Source organism: Dermochelys coriacea, chromosome 19 (assembly GCF_009764565.3).
Source record: "Dermochelys coriacea isolate rDerCor1 chromosome 19, rDerCor1.pri.v4, whole genome shotgun sequence".
Lineage (NCBI taxonomy): Eukaryota > Metazoa > Chordata > Testudines > Dermochelyidae > Dermochelys > Dermochelys coriacea.
The window spans coordinates 5,568,609-5,589,193 of record NC_050086.2 but is presented as its reverse complement, the minus strand read 5'-3'; the positions used below and the strand labels follow the sequence as shown (position 1 = coordinate 5,589,193).

The 20,585-nt window shown below is 46.7% G+C and overlaps 2 protein-coding genes across 3 annotated transcripts in view; one reads left to right on the top strand and one right to left on the bottom strand.

The window, feature by feature from the left end:
- SMAP2 (small ArfGAP2) overlaps positions 1 to 7,628 on the bottom strand; it is a 35,492-nt gene extending 27,864 nt beyond the window's left edge. The window contains exon 1 of one of the 2 annotated variants that reach the window (XM_038377514.2): positions 7,327 to 7,628. In XM_038377514.2, coding sequence (XP_038233442.1) covers positions 7,327 to 7,429 — 103 coding nt within the window. In that variant the 5' untranslated portion in view covers positions 7,430 to 7,628. The remainder of the gene's footprint in view (positions 1 to 7,326) is intronic. The other variant, XM_038377515.2, reaches the window with a different exon arrangement.
- Positions 7,629 to 12,240: 4,612 nt separating this feature from the next.
- The window catches only part of COL9A2 (collagen type IX alpha 2 chain), a 46,373-nt gene continuing 38,028 nt past the window's right edge, over positions 12,241 to 20,585 (top strand). The window contains 1 exon segment of the mRNA XM_043505925.1: positions 12,241 to 12,467. Within this exon segment, the coding sequence (XP_043361860.1) occupies positions 12,264 to 12,467 (204 nt within the window). The 5' untranslated portion in view covers positions 12,241 to 12,263.

The window sequence follows — 20,585 nt, the reverse complement described above, 5'->3', positions numbered from 1 at the left end:
ACATAAGTATACCCAGCTGTCATTCATGCAGCAAGATGAGAAGAAATCATGAGAAACCAGGCTTTTTGGGGCAGAGCCATGTGTACACCACCAAGTTGAGGCTACAGTCCAGAATGGGGCCTTTGATAATCAATATTAGGCATTGAGGTCATGCCTAATAGCTGCAGGTATGTAGCCACTAAACCCAGTGACCTAAAGAAAGTGTTAGCAAGATAGAATCTACCATTAATCTTGTGATTTGGTATCTATAGCATGTCATGATCAATAATTATAAGTCTGATATTATGATCTCATGTCACCAGAGCCCACACATTTGTTTAGACAGAAGCAACCTCATTCCCAAGCTTCTGCTGCCAGAAAACACAGCCAAGCTTTACTTTAAAAGAAGGGTGTATCTTGTTCGCTCCTCTCCCCAGATTGTCTAATTTGATTCAGATTAAAAAGTACTCCATATATGTATACACGGCAAAAAAACCCCACAGCTGAGAGTCTCGGAGCCCGGGTCCTCTGATTCAGGTTTTCGCTACGGGGCCAACGATAGCAGTGCAGACTTTCCTGCTCAGGCTGGACTGTGGGCTTTGAAATCTGGCATGGAGGCTGGGTCTCAGAGTCCAGGGCCCAACCTAAGCAGAAACATCTACATAGCCCCATAGCACAAGCCTGAGTTAACTGATCTGGCCTCTGAGGCTAGGTTTACACTACAACTTACTTCGGTATAACTTATGTTGCTCAGAGGTGTGAAGAAGTTGTCCCCCCCGAGTAATACAAGTTACATCAACCTAAGCGCCAGCGTGGACAGTGCTACATCGGCCGCTTGCGCAGGTGAATTTATTATGCCAACAGGAGAGCTTAGAATGTCTTCACCAGACGCAATGCAGCGGTGCCGCTGCATCAATGTAGCGTGTCTAGTGTAGACTAGCCCCGAGACTTGCTGCAGTAGGGTTTTGTGTTTTTCAGTGTAGAAGTACCTCATTCTTCTCACAACTGTAGACATTAAGCAGCATTTTGTAACTTTTTTCTATCCCACACTGCAAAGCTTTTGCTTAATTTCCTCTCAGTTCTCCAAAACTGGACATCTGCAACCACTGCCTGCAGTGTTTATCAGCTCAAGGCAGCTTCAGCTCTTCAAACCTCTCCCCATTTTCACCACAGAGATGATCCTCTTCCCTCCATAGAACCAGGACCAAGCATTATAGTTCTAAAAAGCTATCCACAATTCCCAATCTTTGGAGTATCTCTAAATATAACAGATCATGTTTGCTCACACTTTAGGCCAGTGCATCTTCTCAACAAGCATGTTCTCTCTATCATGCTCAGACTCTGCTAGCTAAAGCTTGTGTTCCAGTACTTGAGTTCTCCAGGGGCTAGGGGTGGGGAACAGATCAGAAGAGGTGCTGATAATGTCTTCAACCGCTCTTTTGGAAAAAGAAAAAAAATTGAGAACAAAGATTTCTATGTAATCCATAAACCTCAGTAGTTTGAATTTGAGAGACAGTGAAGGAGAAGCTAAGCAGCATAAAGTTTGCCCTTTCAGAGATTTCTACGACCAAGATACCACTAAATAGAATACTACATGGCCTGAAAGGGGAGGGACAGTTGCGTTTTATCCCCACTGATTGAACACTATTGCAGCCAGAGACCTAAACTTTTTTGTAAAGCATGAGAGTGAATAGGGCCTTGGTGTTATGATCATGTCATTCAGACCTCCTCCAAGCAGTGTGGTAGAAGAGACAGTGCCTTGTCTACACCCGCACTCCCACTCTTGGTCTGACCAGTGGATCTGCACAAGAATAGGAGATCTTCCAGAGAGTTTAAGATGGACAACTAATGGGTTCCTCACTTGTGCTCTCGGGGGTTTTCAGACTAAAGCAGGGGCTCGCCGGAACTACTTGATCACTTCTTGAAGGAAGGCCAGATTCATGAGAGAGTATCAAGGAAAACTTTGCTCTCTGGGACACTAGAAGGAGTCTGACTAGGATGCAATCATGCTATGATTGGGGCCTATGCACGAAGTCACTGGGGAGGCGATACATTTCTCTAAAGTGTTTGCCCACGGAAGCATGCCATCCTGCTCATTAGAACAAAATGGTGTGCACCCCACCTCTCAGGTACTGTGTATCTATAGTGATAGGCACTACCCAGACAAGTGGTGACAGATATTACACCCCATGTTGGTACGGGATGTAGTATTTTACCTGTGTCCTATTAAGGCACAAAATGAGTAGAGGTTCTGAATCAAGCAAACTTGGCTTAATCTCTTGCATGAAATGCATCTCTTCACCAGGAAAACAAATACTATCACTCTCTGCAGACCTAAAACTTTTTAGACAGGCAAAGAGGTATGCCTACTATTCTGAAAGGAGGCATTTCCTGTCCACAACAGGCAGAAAAACAGGGTTAGAATCCTCAAGACAAACCACCGTGTTTAAAAAGTTGTAGGTATCCTTTGGGATATGGTGTTATAGAAATCTAAGTTGTTCTTAGCACAGTTGTGCTTCTAGTGTGGATAGGACCAAAACACTGATGTTACTGAGAATGGAGGTTATTATTGACATCCCAAGTAGCTCTTTTCTGCTGACTGAAGTTAAGGAAGAGGTGGGTACACAACAGGACTCCAGGTGAACCAAACAGCTATTTTGCAGCATTGGGATGTCATTCAGTTCTTATTTCTTTCCTACTTCTACGGAAAGAGGGCATGACAACTCACAATCCAACTTGTAGAGTGATGTCATCTGAAACATCTCACAGAACTGGAAGTGTGGTTGTCAGCTGAACACTATCTTGTAAAGGAGCTAGATACAGCCTAAGTAGCACTAAATTGCAAGAAGCCAGTAAGCTGAGCATAAAAGCAAAGAGACGGGAAACTAAAGTGTAGTGTTATATGCCCACAAATACTTTTTATGGTAGTTTATCTGGCTAGAAAGAAAATTTTCCCCCTCCTCCCCCAAATCAGTGAACAATCTTCCCTTTCATTCCTTAGTCATCTTTCCTGGACTCCATCTCAACATCTAAGTGTTGCACATCTCCCAAATGAAGGATGTTGCACTGAATTGGTCGACAAGGAAAATGAGCACAAAAATGCCCCTAAGTCTCAGGTTTAATGTGAAAGTATAATCTAATGGGAATCTTGATAAATTACTTTCCGCAAAACTGCCATTTTCAGCGACAACTGCTGCAGGTCAGCAGTAATGGCTACCAATGGAAGAATTTATTTAATCTTGAAGGGGATACAGAATTTGTCAGCTAGAAACTAAAACAAGATTTTTACCACCCTCACAACTGGGCAATATGTATTCATGCATCGCACAAGTTCAATTAATATTCTTCTAATCATATCAAAATGTCATGGTGCAAGATTCTCCATTCGCTTGCACTCTATTTGAGTGCTTTCATGGAACAGAAGTCAGACTTGCAACTGATTAGAAGCATACAAAATAGCCTACTGTACTTAAGACCAGGTAAGTCTTTCTACCAAAACAATCAGTATGTTACAAGGAGAGAAGTAAACCCTACAGAGGAGTTAGAATACACCAGCTGGTCTTTTCTCATTAGAAGTCATTTTTACTTAAGAGCTTTAAATTACCTACACAGAAGAGGTGTGTGTCAAACAAAAAGTGTTTTTTATGCTGCGCAAACATTAAAGGCCTACTCCCACTGAAGGGGAATTCAGCAGACCTCAATATCATCAGGCCTTAGGTTAGTTTCTGCAGCAAGTGCCTGATGGTAAAAAACGGTGATGAGCAACCACAATTTCAACACAGTGAAATTGTGGGAGCCCCATGCTTCATGAGCAGGCCTTAACAGTGGCAACAGAAAGAAAGATATACAGTTACAGAAATGTAATACAGCCTATGCCTGGCTGGCAGTGTTCACAGAAATACCCAATAACCACAAAGGAAGTGTGTTTGGCTAAAGAGAACTATGGACTTCTTCACTTAGGGTTCATGAGAACTGAGGCTCCCTCCACCCTTTCACTGTTAGTACAAATGACAATTCTGTTGCAGAAACAGCAGCTACCATTCAACGCAACAGAAAACTGGTTCAATCTTGATCAATTTAAGTTTGTTCATTTACAAAAAGCTTCTTCCTGTCTCATGACTGATTTCACATTACCAAGTAACTCACCATCTTTGGTAATAATGTTGGACTGTAAAAACCTCACTTCCTGCACATCAGTGTAGCTGGAATTGTAACATTCCAGCTATCTACAAACAGGATAGGCAGACACTTTAAAAAAAAAAATCACACTTATCCAGGAGTCTTCTCTGCTGGGACAGCTTGTTTGTTTATACATTAACAGGAGAAAGTACCAATCCTCATTGTTCAAAATGCAATTATGAGATCTAAGAATAGCTTTTAGATGCCCAGTTTTATTTAACAGCTGAAATATACATCTAAGATCTAGCAAATGGGACAATGACCTCTACCCCCTAAGAAAAAGAAAAAAAGGCCACATTCAGCTTACATGTCAACTCTCCCCCCCCCATATATAATTGGAATATAAAACACTTCTTTAAGTTGTGCCATCTTCTCTCCAAAATGTGCAGCTTCATCCATTTGTGCAGTTTGCTACAGCTCCAATACACTCAAAACCAAAGATATGGATCACTTCAACCCAAATACCTCCCACAAGAAAATAAAGCAGTACTTGTAGAAATGCAAAATTATTGTTCTACTCATTTTCTCCACAGATCACAAAAGTGCTCTTTACAATTGTTAATTAGGCCTCAGACTGATCAGATATACACAAATATCATCCCTCTGTAGAATGGAGATAGAGAGGCAGAAAGGTATAGCGATTAACCCAAGATCAGTTATTGGCATAACTGGGAACAGAATCCAGATTCCAACCCTCTACAGAAATTCATTAGACAAACATTCCAAGAACCACAAGGCATGTGTCCTTAAGTTACTGTCCTAGCAAAAAATAGCACAGAGGGCACAGAACAATAGGCCATGTGAAAATACACGGATATGCAAGAGGATGAGTAGGGGAGAAGCTGTTGCCTTTTTGCATTTGATTGGTTTGCCTTTGCACTTTTGAAATCAGATCTTTAACAGTTTATTGCTCTCCTACAAGAGTACTTAAAAGAAAACTAAAAAAAACCCCACCACATTGAACATACTATCTGGAGCCATTGCAATGTGATATTCTTCCAATGACACTTAATCAGCTCTAGGGCTATTTCATAAAAGGTCCATTTCCATTCAGGTACACACAGGATCCTACTATTATGTGCTTCTTCAGACATTATCCCATGCCCATGCCACAGCTCCAATTTAAAGTTAGAGTCTGAAGGAAGACAATAGATGATATGCTTTGGCTGAGAATGTTTTGCAAAGTTATGTAATCTAGTTTTTAAAGTTTCCCTTAAAGATAATTTTATCTAGCAAAAGTCCAGTTCACACACAGGGTTAAGTGTTTGCAAGTTGTCAGTATTTGAAATTCAGCCACCATTTACTCAGGGTGTTTGAGGAGTCCTTACAGACAGATTTTAGCTATATTTTCTATTCAACTCGTTTGCCAAACAACATGAACAGCAGAGCTACAAAATTCTGTTTCTCAGGAAACAATCACAGAAATGGCATCTGACTCTTGACTGTAGTGACACTAGCGTAGGCCACTGTAATTCAGGATTTATTAGCTAACCACAGCATGAAGTTTTGCTAAAACCAAGCAGCTTTTAGTGCCAACACTCTTCCCAATTGAACTGGAAGCATCCATTGCGGTATGAAGGAGAAACTAAGAAGAAATTGGGGAGAAGTTTCCAACCCACACACTTACACAAACTGGGCAGAGTAGCAGCCGTGTTAGTCTGTATTTGCAAAAAGAAAAGAAGTACTTGTGGCACCTTAGAGACTAACAAATTTATTAGAGCATAAGCTTTCGTGAGCTACAGCTCACTTCATCGGATGCATCCGATGAAGTGAGCTGTAGCTCACGAAAGCTTACGCTCTAATAAATTTGTTAGTCTCTAAGGTGCCACAAGTACTTCTTTTCTTTTTACAAACTGGGCAGGTATTGCTCCTTTGTTTGCACTAAACTGGTATTTAGCATCTGCTCAAGAGGATTGAATACATTTTCGAATACACAGCAACAGCCCTAGACTACAAGATTTTAGACCTCAAACTGTCACATATTGAGATGTTATGAAGTTTTCAATAGCATTTCATCTTTCTACCCTCATCCTCAAGAGCAGAGGGTAGAAAACCTCCACTGAAAGTGCACCATCTACCTGCTTCCCTCAAAAAACTCTTTAAAGAGCTTTCATTAATAAGAGTAAGGTAACAGATGGAAGCCTGGCTTAGTGACAATGCGTGTTCCAAAATATCATGGAGTGCAAATAAAGTTAGCACTTTAGGATTGACTCCTTATGTTGAACACCTGTGTTATCAGAAAGCGTGTCAGGTGATAATGAGATTCAGTTGATGTCCAACATCCACCACAAATGAATCTCACCTCCGCTGTCAAGGAAAGCGTGTGGCACCGCCATGGAAGCCTCATTTTCCCCTGACGAGGGCTGGGTTGTCAGAAAACTCCGACAAGACAAGACTTTTTTGGCCTACTCAAAACCAATCCCACACATTCCAGAAGTAAATTCCCTCCACGCCCCAAGGCCTCCTTGATCAAGCGCTGATGTATGATGTCTTGTTCAACAACCTTCCCTCGACAATGGCTTGTATGTCAGCATGCAAATGAGTTCATGCCTCTTCATCTAGCAACCTACAGCATTTATAAATACACCAGCTGCTGAATGCTAAGTTGTAAAGTTGCCCGGTTGACACGGTTACATAATCACCGCAGCGAGCCACCCCTAGACAGATGTTCTTTCTACGGAGGCCAACAATAAGCTAGTGACTTTTCAACCGTCCCCCCACTTCCTGAGCCAGGGATCATTTTCACAACCTGCTTGCTTCCCCTTTCCCCATTCAAGAGGCCACCTGCACCCAGATACCATGTGTGACTCAGAGACGACAAGAGGGGGACCCGGCACAAGACATCACCCCATTACAGACACCCCCCCCCCAAAAAAAAAAGAGAGAACAGGGAACCCGCTAAGAAAGTCACAACCCATGCTGCCCTGGGCAACACCCACAGACACAGCCCTTTTCTTCTGGATTGCAAACCAACCCCCCCCCCCAATAACCTCTGCAGGTACAAGCCCTAAAGCGCCCCCCCCACACACACATACACCCCCTCAGCCCCTTCCCAGGGGACCAGTACCAGCCAGATGCCCTCGCACGCCCCCAGCCCAGCTACCGGCGGGGGGGGGCCCTGAGCATGCCCCCCCCCGCCCCGCCCCGCCCCGCCCCGCCCCCGCTTACCTTTGGCCTGGCAGTCGGCACAGTACTTGTTCTCCTCCTCCAGCAGCAGGCTGGCCAGGACGGCCTGGTACCGGTCCACGTCCCGCACCGACTTGCCCGTCATCGCGGGGGGGCGGGGGACGGACCCTGCTCCCCACCCCCCAGAAATAAACCGCCCCCGGGGCCCCTGTAAGGGTGGGTCGCCCCTCAGCGCTCGCTCGGGATCCCGCCCCCAGGCCCTCCTGAGGGGGGAGAGGCGGCGGCGGGGCCCGGGCGCTCGGGTCTCCGGGAGGCGCCTCAGGCTCAGCCGCTTCCTCTTTCCGGCCGCAGCGAGCGGGGCGGGGGAGGGGAGGGGAGGGGACGAAGGGGGCGGGGCAACGTGCCAGGCCGCGCCCCCTTGAGCCGCCGCCGCCGCCGCGCGTCACGCCGCGGCGGACCAACCGCGAGCCAATCAGGGGACGGGACGGAAGCCGGGGACGGGGGCAGGTCACGTGACTGAGGCCGGGGGAAGGGGCCGGAGGGATGGAAAGATGCGGGACGGAGGGGGTGGGGGGCAAGAGGAGGGGGAGGAGGTATGGGGGATGGGGAGGGGTTGGGGGAGGAGGTATGGGGGATGGAGAGGGTGGGGGGAAGGGGAGGAGAGTGGAGGGGATGGGGGGTGGGGGGGAAGAGGAGGGGGAGGAGGTATGGGGGATGGGGAAGGGGAGGAGAGTGGAGGGGATGGGGGGTGGCGGGGAAGAGGAGGGGAGGAGGTATGGGGGATGGAGAGGGGGTGGGGGGAAGGGGAGGAGAGTGGAAGGGATGGGGGGTGGGGGGGAAGAGGAGGGGGAGGAGGTATGGGGGATGGAGAGGGGGTGGGGGGAAGGGGAGGGGATGGAGGGGATGGGGAGAGGAGGATGGAGAGGAGGTATGGGGGATGGGGAGGAGGTATGGGGGGATGAAGAGGGGATGGAGGGAAGGAGAGAAGAGTGGAGGGGACGGAGGGGGTGGCGGGGAAGAGGATGGGGAGGAGGTATGGGGGATGGAGAGGGGGTGGGGGGAAGAGGATGGGGAGGAGGTATGGGGGATGGAGAGGGGTTGGGGGAGGAGGTATGGGGGATGGAGAGGGGGTGGGGGGAAGGGGAGGAGAGTGGAGGGGATGGAGGGGATGGGGAGAGGAGGATGGAGAGGAGGTATGGGGGATGGGGAGGGGGTGGGGGGAAGGGGAGGAGAGTGGAGGGGGCGGGGAAGAGGAAGGGAGGAGGTATGGGGGATGGAGAGGGGGTGGGGGGAAGGGGAGGAGAGTGGAGGGGATGGGGGGGTGGCGGGGAAGAGGAGGGGAGGAGGTATGGGGGATGGAGAGGGGGTGGGGGAAGGGGAGGGGATGGAGGGGATGGGGAGAGGAGGATGGAGAGGAGGTATGGGGGATGGGGAGGGGTTGGGGGAGGAGGTATGGGGGATGGGGAGGGGGTGGGGGGAAGGGGAGGAGAGTGGAGGGGATGGGGGGGTGGCGGGGAAGAGGATGGGGAGGAGGTATGGGGGATGGAGAGGGGGTGGGGGGAAGAGGATGGGGAGGAGGTATGGGAAATGGAGAGTGGGTGGGGGGAAGGGGAGTAGAGTGGAGGGGACGGAGGGGGTGAGGAGGGGGGATGGAGGGAGGTAGCAGGAGGGGGATGATGGAGCGGGAGGCTATAAAGGGGAGGGAGGGAGGGAGGACAGGAGGAGGGGAGGGGGTGGATGGAAGGAAGGAAGGGAGCAGGAGCAGGGACAGGGACAGGACTTTATGCAGACTCTCAGGGGAGTTATCACACAAACCCAGATCGCTTTCAACCTAGCCAGGACTTTGCCCTGAACTCTTTGGCAGTGTCTCTCATCTGACTTTCCGTGCCCAAGGGCTCTGCTCCCTCTTGGACAATGTATCTATTGATGTAAGGGGAAAGGCCAAGGTTTTAATTTCCTGAAAGCCAGGCTGTTTATTAACACAACTGTATCTCTCTAATTGCCCCATACATTCACAACTACCTGGGACGTTATGGCTAGATCGGGGCAACAGGTTGGCCACTGTATACACAAATTTTCAGCAACATGTAAGTCCCTTTAACAATACTGGGGGGAGGGGTTTATGCATGTACCTGTAGGAAAGGAAGATAAATGCCACTCAAGCTGGAAATGCAGTGAGATAAAACAAGCAGAATGTCAGGTTCAGCTTCTCCACAGCTTTGCCACTGACTCAAGTGGCTGACAAATCTCAGAAAAGAATCAGATCAAATGGGGAAAGAAGTGTCCTAGTTTAAATACAAGGTAAAAATAACTAGAGAGAAAAATGACAGGTTTCAGAGTAGCAGCCGTGTTAGTCTGTATTCACAAAAAGAAAAGGAGTACTTGTGGCACCTTAGAGACTAACAAATTTATTTGAGCATAAGCTTTCGTGAGCTACATCCAATGAAGTGAGTTGTAGCTCACGAAAACTTATGCTCAAATAAATTTGTTAGTCTCTAAGGTGCCACAAGTACTCCTTTTCTTTTTAGAGAGAAAAAGATTTAGTTGAGGCTTTTTAACAAGGACATGTGTATTATAAACACAGGCTTCCCAAATCCCTGAGGCCTCATCTGGAGGTGCTAAGTGGAGTAATTAAGCAACCACACTATGTAAAAAGTTGTGATCAACTGAACAGTGGTTTTGGGGAGAAAATGTAAGCCGCATGCAACAGTCTATGAGACATTTCAAATTACATGACGCTTCCTAAAGTGACACTCCAATCCCAAACACTTACATGTACATAGCAATATCTATGGAATTCTGTTTGCACTGGCACAAAATAAATAAAAATCACAACTGGATGATGAGCTTTAGGCCTCAGTTTTCAGTGCTGTGAAAACAAGGTGTCCTTAATACTAAAGTCTTGTAAATGCAAAGAACACCCACTTTTTTGTTTGTATGAATGAAAACACTTCAATGCAACCAAAACATTATAGCTATACTAGTGCACAAGTGAAACTGACTGGAAACTAATACAGTGAAATTAACTTGTCCTTTCCATTGCTGAAATGCAAAGAGTAAACAGCAAGAATGAAAAGTGAAATTTTAAACTTGCTCCCCAGTTTCATTTAAGTTAGCTAGTTGGGCAAACCACTTCACATAGAGTCATGCAAGAGCCCATAGTTTCTCCAGTTAGTCATGGGGTCAGCAGATAGATTTTCAAAGGCACTGTGGGAATGACTTTTAGTGCGAGCTGGGTTTGTGACTGCCCTTTTTGCCTTTGAAAATCTTCCCCTCAAAGGCTAATTACCTTTAAGAGTTACTCAGAACTATCATAACCAGTCATGCCCGGTATCTAGGTGTAACCCTGCAAAGATCAAAGGCTTTCTGACACTTGAACCACAGTACAAACAACGCCGTTGAATAATACAGGAGAGCCACTAAGAACTATGGCCCAGATTTTCAGATGGTGTAAATCAGCATAGCTCCAATGACTTCAGACCTGTCTTATATCTGTGTAACTCTACTGACTGTCATGGAGTTACTCTTAATTTACACCACTTTCAGTAAGAGGAGAATTAGGCCCAATGATTTCTGGGAGACTAGTGGATGTGATTCAGAGTATTAATGAGTGTTAATTTGGTCCAGGCTTGTTGAAGTGCTTTGTTGTTGATATTACTCAAATACACAAAACCTCACAGAGGAGGGAGCTGGGAAGGAATCACCAGGATGAATCACCAATGAATTCCCAAAACACACTCTGCATGTGATACTTGAGATGGTGCATTCTAGGCGGTGAATTTAAAGGGGGTCTGGATGTTAAAGTAAAAAGCAAGACTTAGATACCAGGGGGACCTAGACTCTAGGGAGGCTGGCTATAAAATGGGCAAGGATCAAAAACGGAAAGGGCAGTTAATTATGGACAGTTCCTTTCATCCAGGGAATTCGTGGCATTTTGCAAAAGCCCATTGCACTCATTTGAGGAATTGTTATCCCCATTTCATAGCTGGATAAACTGAGGGATAATGACTTGCTGAGTCTCACACAGTGAGTCATAGGTAGAGCTGGGAATCTGATCCAGGAGTCCTGCTTCTCAGAGTTGAGTGCTCTAATCAATAGCCAACACTCCTTCCTTTTAGAAGACAGGATACTAGTCCCCTTAAAGCAGGCAGTTTTTTATGCTAGAGGACACGGTGAGGACTCAGTTTCATTTATTCCCCCCTCTCCTTTTCTTAGCTCTCTTAAGCAACAAAGGGCCTGATTTTCCTCTCACTTACACTGGTGTCAACCAGGAGTAACTCCACCACAGCCAATAGAGTCTCACTGGTGCAGGTGAGAGGAGAATCTGGCCTTAAGTGGGGACTGTGGTGCTGAATGAACACAGAGACACACAGCAGAGAAAATAGGCTCCATTCTGTCACAGGTGTGTCTTTATTCGATGAAATTAACTCACTATGAAGTGAATGGACAGTCCTGTACTTAGTGACACTGAAGATTTAGTCTGTGGCTCTTTTGGTTTTCTTGTTTTGCCTTAGAGAGTCACAGCTGGTTTTAACTAGTTTGGATTTGTGAGGTCTAATTATCCTCAGGACTTCCCTCTTGCATTGGCTTCCTTCTGGTGGAATATGGCCTAGCGAGACAAGGGAGAGGTTGACAGACCCCAAGTTTTGACCTACTTATTGCTTCTATGAGTCTATGACCTAGTGTGAGATTTGAATACAGGAGGGTCGAGTGTGCTGACTTTGCAAATGAGAAACTCTCTCACTGAAGCCAGTAGGAATTGCTGGTATGCTGCAAAAAGAAAAGGAGTACTTGTGGCACCTTAGAGACTAACAAATTTGTTAGAGCATAAGCTTTTCTTTTTGCGAATACAGACTAACACGGCTGCTACTCTGAAACCTGGTATGCTGCGTGAGTGTATTAAGACCCAGGATCTCTGGATTGCAGATAAGGATGCTGTTGGCTGTGCAACACTGACCTTTAAAGAGCCACTGTCTTAGATGCTATTGAATGCAATGAAGAAGGGAGGTTTAATAATTGACGAGGTTACCAGCAACAGCAGACAACTGGACTTGATGACCCAGGAGGTCCCTTCCACTCCTGTGTTCCTATGTTCTATGGCCCATCCTCAAAGGTTTCTAACTGCACTCAGGTGCCCTGCTCTCTGCTGTGTAACCAATGCTGCACCAACTATAAAGCCCATGGTAAGAACAGCACCTTCTAGAGTGCTACAGGAATATTGCTGTTGACAAGTAGACAGCTCAGTATTTTCTCTCCAATATTGGCCAACAATAAATAATGCCTCCAAAATAGGTGACTTCTCCCTGCAAAATGCATACAGAGAATTGTGCAACAGTCATCACCATGAAGGGAAATTTCTTCCCAATACCAGATGGGGATCGGCGCCTCTGATGACTGCAAAAGGAACTCGTCATGGGAATATCTGGTGTACTGAGTGGAGACAGTGTGGTTGGACAGAAGCGCCTTGTTTCAGAAACTAAAAGACTAGACATCTATGAATAAGTTAGTAGGAAAAGCATCTTCTTGCTTCAAGGTATTAGCCGAGGTTAGGAAGAAAATATCCACTGCAGCATTGCAGTTACGTGCAAGCATTTGGTATTGCTTACTCTCAGGATACCAGAACAGATGAGCCCACTGCTCTGTTTAATAACATGGATCTCAAACTCTTATTCTAGCTGTTTGACTAGGTACTTATATGGCCCCCACTTCCATAATAAGCAAGCAACCTTCAAACATTTATCCTCACTGCACTATCATGAGGTAGGGAATTATTACTATTCCCTCTTTACAAATGAAGAACTGAGGCCCAGAGACACTAAGTGACTCGCCCAAGGTCACCCAGGAGTCTGCGGCGGAGCCATACATTGATCTCCTGAGTTTCACCCAGTTCCTGTACCCCACATCTGTCCATCCTTTTTCAGCTGATCTCAGATGTTCTCTGGGAAACAGCAGTTAAAAGATGATCCCCACTTTCCATGCTGCTCAAAGTAAATAATTCATTGGAAACGCAGCTCAGTCTCCAGGATAATCTTGTCAGTTGATTTCAGCATGCGCTGAACCTTTAGCTGCACACCTTTGATTGCCAGAGATATCAGCGGGGTCTCTAAAACAATGCAGTGCTTGTTTAAACGGCCCAAATCTGGCATGCCAATAAACAGTGCCGGTTGGATGGGACCAGTGGCTTTGTAATGGGAAATTCTAGGGGGGAGACTCTTTAGCTGCCCACAGTGCAAGTTTTTCAGTTGGGACCATATGACAAGAGATTTAACAGCACAAGTGATCTCCTGGAGCCTAGCAGGTAGTTTTTCTCAGACAGGGAAACTGCAGAGCGGGGTGACCCTCCCAATTCATGTACAGAAACAGTTGCTTTGCTTTCTGCTGCCCTCTACCGTTCCCTTTCCCCTCTGCATGGTTCTGTCCTTGTCTTGGCATGCTGCTACCAAGGGCCAGATTCAGAGTTGGTGTCAAGCCACATCCCTCCATTGGTTTTGATTTCCACCACCTGAGCATCTGGTCCTTAATCTCCCAAGGGCCGTATGCTCTCCTCTGTCACGCAGCATGGAAAGGACCACGGAGAATGCCAAAATGTGGTTGAAAACTGTGGGAAAGGGGACTAGCAATAGAAGATATAGTACTGCTAAGTCCGTCTCTGCAACATCAAAAGGAGGTCAAGTGCAACAAAGTGCATTCCCATCCCTTGTAATGTAATGTAGGGTGGAACTTTTTTCACCGAGGGCTGGAATTTTAGGAGGTGCTGCACGCTTGCGCTGTGCAAGGTTGCACAATAACTTTGCTGTCACCAGGTCTCCTCCCTTCCCCCACTTTCCTTGTCTCCCCACCTGGTGCATCTTTGCCATAAGCTACATCTAGCTTTTGGGGGCAGGGACTGTCTTTTTACTCAGCATCTGTACAGCGCCTAGCGCAATGGGCCCCCAACTTGATTGGTGGCGTTACCGTAATACAAAATAATAACTGTTGTTTGTATTCCAAAAGGGCCTAGAGGCTCCGAATAAGGTCAGGGCCCCATTGTGCTAGGTGCTGTATAAACACTTAGCAAGAGACTGTTCCTGCCCCAGAGAGCGTTCAATATAAATAAATAAGGCAGGGAAAGGGCGGGAGGGGAAATATAGGCACCGAGAGGTGACATGACTTGCCCAAAGTCAGAGGCAGAGCCAGGAATATTCAGGTCTCTGAATAATTAATACATAACATAATTTAAATTTGAGACTTGCAACCTTCCCCCATCCCAGCATCTTCCTTTGATTAGGACAATAAGCCATCCACTGAGGGCTCCCAATTAAGTGACTTCTATTGCTATGAGCTACCCACTGTGGTTAGTAATTAGCTGCACCACTGACTTCCAACAGAGGCCAGTTCTGTGATGTTGAATTAAACTTTTGAATTTGTTGGGCAATCACCCCTTGTTTCTGTGTATAGACCCTAAAGGGAAAGGGGCCATAGTAACACTTAAGGTAGATAGAGAAGATTATACCCCATCTCCCCACTGCACTGACCAGTTCATGCATATTTTGTTTCCCAGTGCTAGTCTTTTTCAAAAGCTGGCTTGCTAACAACAAATATTCTGATTACAGTGACCAGTGCAACCTTTGAAGGTGAACAGCAAAGTGCCAAAACACACATAAACGGCTTAAGATTCTGGATCAATAGCAGAGTGTGTGCACAGACTGCAAAGCTAAACACTCACATCCTCACAAAACCCCTTTTAAAATAAAATATTCCTCCTTTGTTTACCTGCAACAGGCTGAATTTTGGCAGGTGAGTAATCAAGGGGAGTGTGATCTAGTGGTCAGAGTAAGAGACTGAGAAATTAGATTGGTTCTGTTGCTGACTCTGGCAAGGGGTGCAGAGTGGAGAATGAGAGAGATCTCTTTTTGTATTAGTAGCATATGTGCCTCAGTTTACCTGCTTGATATTATTCCATCTGACTACATGGTGTTCAATCAAAAGAGGGAAATGAACCAATGACAAAGATACCTCCAGAGAGATTACCAAGTGTCCTTAAGACGACAATGAGGGAGCTATTAATCAGGAAATGTCTACCTACCTGGCTCCAGCCAGGTGTACAGATTTATTTTCCCAAGACCAGAATTTAGGATCAAAGGACACGAAACCATTAAAAACCTCCGCCTACAGAGGAAGTTAGGGAGTAGCTGCTGGAAGTGACACTGGTCAGAGAATGCAACAGCACAGGTTGCCTCTCCCAGCTCAGAGGTGGAGGTAGCTGGGTTAAGTGAAACTTACCAAAACTTAAAGAAAGGATAAAGTTAGGTGAGACCAGATGCATCCAGACTTTTGTTGTTTTAACCCTTTCCTCTGCTTGCTATGTACCTTTTGGTGAATAAACAATATGTTTGTTTGGAAGAAGTTGTGGTTGGGTCACTTTAACCAACAGCGAGTCCCAGGCTCCCGGAGAGAAGTTTTCTTGCAGTTGCCAAATACAGCTGGGCCTATCGTGTTCTCATATTTGGGAAATGGGTTGGAACCCAGAGATCCAGTCCAAGAGGGGTTGAATTGCGGTGTTCCACCAGAGAAAGCGGAAGGAAGCCACACCAGCCATCCAAACAGTGCACTTAAGAGGAATTGCAAAGAAGTCTAAAACACAGTTCACCTGTAACGATGGCATGTGGCCTAATCGTTGGAACTAATTATGTGCTGTGTAAAAAGATATTCTGTTGATCGGTTTTTAATGTTAGCAGGTATAATTACTCTTGGGTAAGCCAGAAGTAGTTCTCACTACTGCCAGCCCCAAGCATTCAAAATCCTGAGTCTGGCCCCCCAAAATCGTGAGATGGTCTTAAAAGTCATGAGATTGTTTTTTTTAAAATAATAAATGTTGGGTTCTGTTTCTTTATGTTCTGTTTTTTGAGTCTTAAGTTACTCGAGTGCATGTTTCCCAACTTTTCTCTGGAACCATCAGGGTAGAAATCCTTTTTTTTTTTTTTTTTTTTTTTTTTGCACAAAAGGAGAGATCTGAGGGTCTCAGGACTGCAGCAGCTGAGGCTTTAAGGAAAACACTGACGACCACAAGCATTAGGATAAAATCATGAGAGTTCACAACACTGACTTCCACTGCACTTAGGACCTGGGAATTTGGGGCAGGCTGCTGGTTGTGGTGGATCTTTGGCCAGACCCAATTCCATGTCTCCATGCGCAGCAAGAGTGTGTAGCCAAGTGCTGGGCTACTCTGAGCACCTCAGCTAGATAAACCCCCCTGCTGGTGTAATGGCTAGGCCTGCCGCGCTCTCTCTCTCTCACACACACACACATGTACACGCATGCGCGCGCGCGATTGAAGCAGGGAGCTTCAGAGCTTAAAGAGAAAAAGAGCATAGGCAAGTCCAGCATGAGCCAAAGCACCACAGATCGTGGCTGTAACAACTCATATGCTTTACGGATCAGCACCGACCAGGACTTGTAACACAACTCATCAGTGGGTTACACAGGCACCCTGTGAGATCTGTGATGAGCACATTCTTTCTACAGAAATTGGCCCATCTCTTCCTTTCTACTCGGAGCATGAGGTCTGGGTGAATTCCTAGCATAGCTTCTCTCCTTCCTTTCCCTACATCACTCAGAATCCAATGAGGAATTTCTCAATGACTTTCTGGCAGCCTTCCCAATGGAGAGGCCTCTGCTATTTTAGTCCCCAGGAAGTCTGTTTTCTTACTGATTCCATCTGGACAGTCAGTGGCTCAATGTGTCTGTGGCAGATGGGTCCAACAGGCAGCTTTCAGGTCTGAAACTGGTTCGGAGGGCGAGTGTTAGATTAGAAGTGAGATCAGGAGTGAGCGATTGGGTTCAGATTAGACATTGTGCAGATGCCCAGAGGGACAGAAACCTGCTAGATACACTGACCTCGTGGGCGTTTCACTGTCTTGGAACAACATCTTGTGCGTGAACTGCAGTTCTTGGGACGTGTCAGCCCCATCTGAACCAGAACCAGGAAAAAAGGGCTCCCCTGTTCAACCCACAATGAAACCAACAGGGCAGATTAAAATCTGGGGATTTGGACCTGATCACCACTGAAATTCAAAGGGGGTGGAATCTGAACTGTGGCCCATTTCTAGATAATATGGATTTTTGTGGATTGGACAGACTCATCAGGAACCAGTTTTACATGTCAGCCAAAAGATAGCAGGTGCTGCAGCCCCACATTGAGGTCAGCACTGACTCAGAGGGGAGAGCACCCCTTTTCTGGAGTCACACACCCCCCAATCATGAGGAGAGATCACGCCTCAGCTCAGCATTGATACCGACAAGAGATCACCCCCTATTTAGTCCTCCCCACTGCTTCCGCAGAATTGGGACCAGCACTTACTCCAAGGCAGGAGTCACTCTTCCCGCTCCCTGGAGCACTCACATGCCTCTTACAGATCTCCCATCCAAGGGCCAAACAAGGCCCAACCTGCTTAGCAGGTATCTGTCAGTGTGATGCTATACAAACACCACCTTAGCCAGCAGCCTTAGCTGTGAATTTTCTGTCTAAGCTGTAGGCTTCTTTCACAGCCCTTGTGCTATTTTACAGCCTTTTTATACCAGTGACTCTCATTCAATTTGAAAGCACAAGATCTCGGCTAGACTCTTTCCCCTGGCCTGCCCTGCCTGGAAGAAATTCACCTTCACCTGAGCCATGAACTAGAGCTAGTTCCCGGGGTCTCATGTGACAGAGGAGGGCGTGAAGGGGACTCCCAGCCAATCTCTCTGCCCTCACCTAGGAAGCTGCTCCATATTAATGAGTCTGCCCCACCTTCTCTCCTCCTCCAGGCTATTGCAAAAGTCTGTCCAGCTGTTGGATTTGCAAGCTTCTGCATTTGAGGGCTGGCTGGCTTTACCTGGACTTTCAGCTAGCAGAAGGGGAAACTGCCCTGCTTCTGAGCTAGCCAGAAGCCCTTACCATGGCTAACTGCTTTGGTAGCCTAAAACTCTGCCTTCTCCTCCAAACCATCTGCCTATGCCTGGCTCAGCTTGTAAGTGTTCTCCTTTATATCCTTATGCTTTGAATGTATCAGGGTTGGGCTGGGGGGCTGGAGAACTGTCCACTGTCTGCACCCCATTGTAAAACATTGAGCTCTTTGTCAAATTGCTTGCAATGCTGAGCTGCTTTCTGATTCTTTGCCTTCTCTTATTTTTCTATGAGCTTTTAGCGAGTTTCCCATTCCGGCAGTGCTTAGCCCAGGGAAAATCCAGGGGACGCCCAGGGAAAATCCAGGGGACTCCCAGGGGGAATCCAGAGCCCCCATACCCCGAAATAACCTCTAAATACTTGAAACCATTTTCATCTCTGTTGGGAGGCTGAGGGGGCCCTGGAGAAAGGGAGCGCCTGTGTTGGCACCTGAATGGCACGGTTCTTTTGGAGATTTTCAGACTCACAAGGTTCTCTTTCATTCACCATCTGTGTCTTTTGCCTCCTGTCCCCTCGGGGCCATGCCTGCATGTTTCTGGTTAGGTGGACTCCTGCTGCAATTGAGCCGCTGCAGAACTGCTTGGTGTCAGCCGGACTCGGGGAGGAGGGCTGCGTTCATTAGCAACTGCTAGGGAAGGGTTTGAATAGAAGGATTTGCAGAGAAGCAGCAGGCCTTTGTAGGTCCCTGGATAATTGTGAAGAGGGATAATGGGGATAAAGCCCTAGCAGGGATGAAGCCAGGTTGGGGATATTCTCTCCCCCACCCTCATCCCCCTTAACGATTTTTGGAAGCATCATACAACCTGGGGCATTCTAAAGAGAAGGAAGGTGCTCCTTGGTAGTGTCTTTAGGCACCAGAGATAAGCTAGCCCTGCTAGGGGATGGGTTAGTAATGGAAGGAAATACTCCCTCTGCCCCCAATTTGAGTGCTACAAAGGGACACCCCTGCTGAGCTCTTACCCCCAAGACTAGCTTTTTTTTTTTTTGGACAACAAAAAAAAATGAAAATTAGTATTTTTTTAAGTGGAAGTGTCATTTTCCAAAGAAAGGTTCCAAGCCGTGAGTGGGAGAGAAGACGGGACAGAGATGAACAGGGCCGCTCTGAATGAAGCTCTCCCTTGACAGAGAGCTGGAGCACACAGTTGCTTGCACAGAAGAGGCTTGCGGTGGATGCACAGTGGTTTGTAGTAGCCTGGGACCAAGCTGAATCCACTACAAGGGGCGGACTTGAGTCCACAACAGCGCCTAGGGCTTGGGAGCCCTCAAAACAAAGAAGCATTTGGCAAGGACAAAGGTGCCTATTCATTGGGTGCTTCCAGGAAACTTTGCTCTCTCCTGCTGGCTGGCTGCTATTTATGTATAAGGAGCAATGCTGAGCTTTTTTCTTTTTCTTTCTAACAAACGTACAGAACCAACTGGCCTCTTCCCTTTAGAATAAATAAGCACTGACGAGTGAAGAACAAAGCCCCAAGCTGTTGCTGGCCATGTCAGATGCAACCAGCCCGTCTGATTTTTATTTCCATGAATCCCTGAATTCCATCTCTGCTTTTCATCTCTCTTTCCTTAGCATGCCCCAAGAGAGGAGCAGGGATTTATTTGTGGAATTCCTACCACAAAAGCCTCAAGGCTGCAGATGAGGCTGCTTCTGTAAAGATCCCTATTCTTGACACGGGCTAAATAGCATGTTGTGAGATTGCAAAGATACTTTGGAACGTGCCTTAAGTGTTTCACCAAGGGGCTGGCACAATTAAGTCCCCTAGCAGAGTTTAAGACTGTGAGATTTGCAAAATTGCCCAAGGGATTTGGACACTCCATTCCCTTTAAAATTATTGGGACTGGGGCATCTAAATCCCCATAGCAACTTTGGATAGTTCAGCCTGAATCTTTAACTCTGGATCAACTAAGGTGAGCTGCAAAAACAGAGGCTACTTTAAAGCACATCCTTAAGATCGAAGTTGCCTTTTGGAAGTGGGATGGGTGGGTGGAAGCATGATTCTGATCTCAGACACACACACCGCTGTAATTCCACTGGTTTCCATGGAGTTACTCCTGATTTACCCCCGTGTGTCTGCTCAGAGTCAGGTTCTGGGTTTCACTCTATAGAGGAGAAAACGCAAACCCTGGCTGGGCTGTTCGAGAACAAGGAGCAGAATCAGGGACCAGCTTGCTTAGACACTATCCCTGGCCTGCCCATTCATCCCTATATAAACCCCAGCTATGGGAGAGAAGCCTCGTGCCTGCTTCCTTTGCCAGTCAGAACAAAATTGCTCCTGGATGGGCTGTTTTGCAAGGGCAGCTCTGGACGGGGAGAAGCAGCTGTTGCTTTCCAGGCCCTGGGCTGTCTGCTGTGTGTCTCGGGGAAGGGGTCCCCATGGCA